This window comes from Physeter macrocephalus, chromosome 2, assembly GCF_002837175.3.
Source record: "Physeter macrocephalus isolate SW-GA chromosome 2, ASM283717v5, whole genome shotgun sequence".
Classification (NCBI taxonomy): Eukaryota; Metazoa; Chordata; class Mammalia; order Artiodactyla; family Physeteridae; genus Physeter; species Physeter macrocephalus.
In genome coordinates, this window is record NC_041215.1 from 130252088 (window position 1) to 130259349 (window position 7262).

Consider the following 7262-nt stretch of genomic DNA (forward strand, 5'->3'; position numbering starts at 1 on the left):
TTTTCTGCATACAGAACTTTTGTCTCCTTAGGTAGGTTTATTCCTAGGTATTTTTTTCTTTTTGTTGCAGTGGTAAATGGGAGTGTTTCCTTAATTTCTCTTTCAGATTTTTCATCATTAGTGTATAGGAATGCGAGACGTTTCTGTGCATTAATTTTGTATCTTGCTACTCTACCAAATTCATTGATTAGCTCTAGTAGTTTTCTGGTAACATCTTTAGGATTCTCTATGTATAGTATCATGTCATCTGCAAACAGTGACAGTTTTACTTATTTTCCAATGTGTATTCCCTTTATTTCTTTTTCTTCTCTGATTGCCGTGGCTAGGACTTCCAAAACAGTGTTGAGTAATAGTGGTGGGAGTGGGCAACCTTGTCTTGTTCCTGATCTTAGAGGAAATGGTTTCAGTTTTTCACCATTGAGAATGACGTTGGCTGTGCATTTTTCGTATGTGGCCTTTATTATGTTGAGGTAAGTTCCCTCTATGCCTACTTTCTGGACGGTTTTTATCATAAATGGGTGTTGAATTTTATCAAAAGCTTTCTTTACATCTATTGCGATGATCATATGGTTTTCCTCTGTCATATGTCCATTCTTTTTTAAAACTTGAGGGGTGCATTTGATGTGAAACAGCTGTAAGATTCCAGAAGCAATATCAAGCCACAGGTCATGTGAGACCCACTGAAGTCCAGGGTTCCACGAGGGCTGGAAGGTTCCCCCTGAACTATGGGCGTCAAGGATGTGTAACTATGAGATGCAGCTCTTGGTCATTGTCTGGGATCTCTAATTGCCTTTCCTTTCTCTTCTCAGTGATTCATGAAAACTTCTATTACCAAACCATTGGTGAAGGAGAGACAAAGGAGACACTCAACTTACAATTAAACCATGAACAAGGTAATTCTGACTTGATAGAAGCTTGCTGTCTTATCTACTAAGAGGAAAGGAGATCAGGGATCAGGGGACTGAGCTCCTGGGTGGAGAGTGCACCCTGGGGAAGGGTTGCAGCAGGAGATGGGGAAGCCAGAGCAGTGGTGTGTTGTATGGGCTCCCAGTTAACCAGCCAGATCTGGAATTCAAGAATATTGCTAGGCAGATGTGACAACTAAGAAGATGGACCATGAACCCAAGAGAGAATATCCCACTGCAACCGTGAGGCAGAATTAAGGGGGAGAGCTGACAGCAGTAATTGTGAGCCAGGAATTCAGTGGATCTGGGAAGGAGTAAGTGTTTGTGACAAGTCCAAAGAGGAAGTCTTTGATGTGTCAAAGAGAGGAACAGTTGTAAACAGTTCTCATAATAAAAGAAAAGAGAGGAAGAGAGTGAGCAGCAATTGTGTGCAGGGTGTGGAAGAGATGGTGTTCTGTAGAAAAGAAGGAAAGGAGAAGGGAAGGAGTAAAAGAAAGGAGAAGGGAAGGAGTAAAAAGGGGTGAAGAGAACAAAGGGCAGTAATAACCCTGACTATGACAATAGTCACAGCGCATAACATTCACAGACCACTAGGCGTAAGGTCAGTGCTTCATGTGCATCAACATGTTTAATGTTACATATGCCGTATGTACTTTTGTAACCAGTATGCACCGTTTCTAGCTTTTAATCATCTTTTCATTCATATTATTACTAATAATTAATCATTAAATTCTAACACATAAGACATTAATTGAAAATTATGATTTCTTGCTAAGTTACTATAACCCAGGTATCACTTTACCAGTAGCATCTCACTTAATTCTCATAACAATCCTGTCATAAGGGTTTTGTTATTCCCAGTTTTCAGGAGAAGAAACTGAGGTGTGAAGATAGTTAGTGATTCAGTGAGTGAAACAGCCTTCAAGTCCAAGAAAAGGTCTCCATCCTTAAGCCAAATGGTCTACAATAAATTTAGTTATTTTGTTAAATGTTGATTTTTTTTTTCTTGGAAATGACAAATGTAAGAAAAAACCATAAGAATGGCCTTGCAGAATGCCATTAATATGTATCCTTAATTTGGATTTAAACCTCAGATATTATATATTTTACAGATGTATTAATACATTTATGTAACATTCAGATATATTTTAATAATAATACTTATTCTTTTTCATAAAGACAAATAGCTAAAAGTATAAAATGTATATTAAAAAGTACAAAGTGTATCAAAAATATATTTAGAGATTCATCTACCACTGAGAATAGTGGGAATGAGAATGGAGTGGTGGAAGGATTCGTAATAGTTATTAGTAAAGAATAAAGGTTCATTATGAAAGGAAGGGGAAACAAATCCTTCAACATTCCTAATGTGACCTAGGTGACACCCTACCTAGAGCTAGAATCCCAGAGCATATCAGTGATGGATGCAGATGAGTATAAGGGAAGAAGATTCATCTCGTGACCCAAATGGTACAATAAAAATCCAGGAAATGACGAATGAATGTGCCCAAGAATCTGAACAAGCAGTAAGGTTGACTGACAGTCCAATATTTGCCTGGATGACTGACTCTGAGTATGGTAGCACATACAGGGAGGGAGGAAGGGGGATGTCATGTGTTCGTAATTCAGAAAGGAGGCCCCAGGGAGCCCCAAGGAACCCTGCTCCTCTCCCCAAGGGGCAGAGGAGTAGATCAGAGTCTAGGGTGAGGAGACATTTACTTACCAAGAAAGGGTATCTGGTTTTTGTGGTAAAGGGGAGAGGTAAAAAAAACCACAAAGAGACAGAGAGGGTAGGACACTGGAATAGCATAGGTATAAAGGGTATAAAGAGTTGGAAGAGAAAAACTAGAGAGAGAAAGGGGGAAGAGCCAGAAGCCTCACTGGGGAAGAGAGAGGCAGAAATACAAGGTGACAGGAGTGGCCAAGGAGAGAGACGCCCTCAGAAACAAGAATGCACGATCCTCACTCGGGGAGACACAGTGTTGGGAAGAGGACTGTAAGTACAAATGCGAGAAATGAAGAGAAGTAGAATGGATTGCAAAATGATGGAAAATAAGGCAGAGCAAACATAGAAAAAATAACCTCCCCTCCTGGTTCACACTGTCCACAAAATATAATTCAGGTTGGATCACAAATCTAAAAGTTAAGGGTAAAATGATAAAGCTTCTAAAAGAAAACACAGGAGCGTATCCTTGCAAATTTAGGGTTGACAGAAATTGGTTACATAAGACAGGAAAAGCATGGACCATAAAAGAAAAACTTGGTAAACTACACTTCATCAAAATTAAAAACTACTAATCCAAAGACACCATTAAGAAAAGGAAAAGGCGAGTCATAGACTGGGAGAAAATATTTTCAATACATATATCTGACAAAGGATTGTACCTGGAATGTATAAAGAACTCCTACAAAAGAATAATAAAAAGACACACCACTAATTTAAAAAATGGACAAAAGACTTGAACAGACACTTCACTCAAAAGATATAAAATGACCAGTAAGAACATAAACAAAGTATATATCGTCATTAGTCATTGGGGAAATGCAAATTTCATTAGTCACTGGGGAAAAGCCACACAACGAGCTACCATTCGGTTACTAGAATTGCTAAAATTAAAAATAGTGACAACACCAAATGCTGATGAGACTATGGAACAATTAGAACTCCTTTATATACGTTGCTGGTTGGACTATAAAGTGATAGATATAACCACTTTGGAAAACTAGCAGTTTCCTATAAAGTTAAATATAACCCATGACCCAGCAGTCCTACTCCTAAGTATCTTTTCATAAGGAATGAAAACATATGTTCACACAAAGATTTGTACAACAATGTTTATAGTAGCTTTATTCCTAATAGCTAAAATCTGGAACCAATTCAAATTCTCATCAATAAGAGAAAATAAACTGTGATATATTTATAGAATGGAAGACTATTCAGCAATGTAACGAATGAACTACTGGTATATATAAGCACATGGATGAATCTCAGAAACATTACGTTGAGAAAAAGAAGCCAGTCACAGGAGTATGTACTATGTGATCCTACTGATGTGAGCATCAGTACAGACAAGTATAGTATGAGAAAGGAAGGACTAGTTAATGGTGATAGAAATCAAGACAGTGGTTGCTTATAGTGGGTGAAAACTGACTGGCCTGGTGGAAATGTTCCAAATCTTGACTGTGATGTTGGTCACAGAGCTGTTTTACACTTGAGATATGTGCATCTCAATGAAAAAGAGGCAAGCAAGGCTCTGCTGGGCCTCAGATGGGGTCCTTGGAACTTGAACATCATCAGAGTTCATCTTGAGCACACAGAGGTCTCTTCTCGGGATACTGTCTGAGTCCTGTCTTTTTCTTGTTGCCCTCTTTAGTGTCCTTGGAACAGTCACCTCTCCAAATGAACAATGTAATAAGGTTAGAAGATGTACCCAGCTTACTGCCATATGACAGACAAGGTAACTATCGTTTAATTTATCAATTCCATATTAAACCTTTGTTTTCTTGTCTTCGTGGAAGCAAAGCCTACCTTCGGTCTCCTATCCTAGGCCTCTGCTAGCCCCCACTTCTCCTACCTGCCCTTACGTGCTCACATATGCAACAGAGACAGTGAGAAAAGGAATCTGAGCTCTTGAGTAGATGGAGCATCCATTGATGGGGAATGTAAAAAGAGAAAATTGAAAAGGTAGATAGGGTGTAATATGTGACAAATTACATGAATGGATCCAGTTTTCTAAAATCCCACTCTTCCAGGTTGAGATAGGGGATAATTTTCAATTAATTTCACAGAACAACTAAGAGGAACTTGGAAAGATCATGGCATGTCAGGTTCACGCGGGAGAACTGGCCAGTTGGAGGTCCCTGGTATTGTAGTCAGAATCCAAGAGGAGAGTTTTGGAGATGATGAGAGGGGAGAACCTGGAGGATGAAATCACACAGAGAGACAAAAGTTGAATAGTGTTGGGAGACAGAGGTCAAAATAAAGTGGGAGAAACAGATGGAATGGGAGCAAGTGTAAGACACAGCAGAGAAGAGATAAACTGAAAAATCTCCCAAGAAACAGAGATAAAAGTTGAGAGCGAAAAGTATGGAAAGGGCAAGAGTGAGAGGAAAATAAATACTAAGAATTGGGAAAAGTCAGGGAGACGTACAAAGACAACTATGTAGAGAAAGAGTTGAAGGAGAATGGATGGAAAACAGGTTGAGAGTGAAAAAAACAATAAAAGAGAGAGGAGCAGATTGGGACATTGTAGGCTTGAGGTAAGGGCGCTGGATATAAGCAACTTTGGGCACAAGCGTTGGCAACATTAGCTGTGAGTTTTCAGATTAAACTGTCCTTAACCGTTGAAGTGGCACTTGTAAAATACTCACATTGCAATAGTCCTCTCCCTGAATATTCCAGTGATTCCTATGACCAAATCACCACCCTAGATTGCCTTCAGAGTACATTTATCCATGGACTCGAAGACCATGGTCTGCTAGATATCTACACGTGAATTCTTTCAAGAACCTTTAACCTGGCATTTCAGAACTAAAAGTAGTATCTTCATCACTCAAGCTAGATCTAAACTCCTCTTCAGCATTCATGTCTCAGTGATGGATCCTTATTATCTCATAGGTTTTCAAGTTGGAAGTCTAGGCGTCACCGTGACTGCTCTTGCCCTCAAATAAATGCCTGTTACTCATCCAGTATAGTAATTTCTCTTCCAGAATATCTCCAAGCTGTCCATCTGTCACACCCCCAAGTCTTTAGACCTCTGCCATGGTTCTCAAAACAACAGTCTTCTGTTCATGACCTTCCTCTAATCTTGCTTCCAACAAATGTGTTATTTGCACTTCAACTACATGGGACATTTGAAAATGAAAATTAGATTGTGTTATGTTCCAACATACTTTCTTAATACACTAAGGATTAAATAAATGTTTCTCTGAGTGGCATCCAAGATCACCCATGATAAGCCCCGTATCGATTTTCCCAGCCTCATCACCTGCCTCCTGCACTATTAATTCAATATAGTATAAATTTTTTCCCCCAATAATTTTATTTTTTTAATTTGTATTTTATTTTATTTTTTAAAATTTTACTGAAATATAGTTGATTTACAATGTTGTGTTAGTTTCAAGTGTACAGCAAAGTGATTCAATTATACATATATGTTCTTATATATGTATATACTTTTTTTACATTCTCTTCCATTATACATTATTACAAGATATTACGTATAGTTTCCTGTGCTATACAGTAGGTCCTTGTTGGTTATCTTTTTTTATATATAGTAGTGTGTATATGTTAATCCTAAACTCCAAATTTATCCCTCCCCCACTTCTGCTTTGGTAACCATATGTTTGTTTTCTATGTCTGTGAGTCTGTTTCTGTTTTTTAAGTAAGTTCATTTGTATCATTTTTTAAAATTCCACATGCATATAAGCAATATCGTATGATATTTGTTTGTCTCGTTTACTCCCCCAATAATTTTAACTGTTAAATCTTTCGTATCAGAACCTTTTCATACATTTTCTGCCTTATTCAGGAGTGTTTTCACTTTCTACAACCCTCCACTTAACCTCCTCACTCTGGTAAATCTTATTTAAAACATACTATTGCAGGGAGGCCTTTCTTTAGAGAAAGCTAGAAAGAAACAGTTGAAAGACAAAGGATAGGAGAGAAGGAGCAACATCAGAGAAACGACAAAAGTTGCAGGAACAGAGAAAGAGACAGTCCAGGAGACACCAGCAGAAAGAAACAGAGGCAGAGATGGATGAAAAGTAAAGAATCAAATGGAAAGGGAAGAAGTAGAAAGAGAATGTGGTATAAGAAAAGGAAACCACTAATATCAGGAACTACCACTAAGATCAGGAACAAGACAAGGTTGCCCACTCTCACCACTGTTATTCAACATAGTTTTGGAAGTTTTAGCCACAGAAATCAGAGAAGAAAAAGAGATAAAAGGAATCCAAATCAGAAAAGAAGAAGTAAAGCTGTCACTGTTTGCAGATGACATGATACTATACATAGAGAATCCTAAAGATGCTTCCAGAAAACTACTAGAGCTAATCAATGAATTTGGTAAAGTAGCAGGATACAAAACTGATGAACAGAAATCTTTGGCATTCCTATACACTAATGATGAAAAGTCTGAAAGTGAAATTAAGAGAACACTCCCATTTACCATTGCAACAAAAAGAATAAAATATCTAGGAATAAACCTACCTAAGGAGACAAAAGACCCGTATGCAGAAAATTGTAAGACACTGATTAAAGAAATTAAAGGTGATACAAATAGATGGAGAGATATACCATGTTCTTGCATTGGAAGAATCAACATTGTGAAAATGACTCTGCTACCCAAAGCAATC

General features: G+C 37.9%; 1 protein-coding gene across 9 annotated transcripts in view; it reads left to right on the forward strand.

Annotated features, from left to right (window-relative positions):
• Positions 1-7262, forward strand: part of LOC102975826 (nuclear body protein SP140-like protein) — a 75092-nt gene that overhangs the window by 15725 nt on the left and 52105 nt on the right. For all 9 annotated transcript variants that reach the window (XM_028482478.2, XM_028482482.2, XM_028482485.2 and 6 more), the window contains exons 4-5: positions 810-893; positions 4280-4363. In XM_028482478.2, the coding sequence (XP_028338279.1) occupies positions 810-893; positions 4280-4363 (168 nt within the window). The remainder of the gene's footprint in view (positions 1-809; positions 894-4279; positions 4364-7262) is intronic.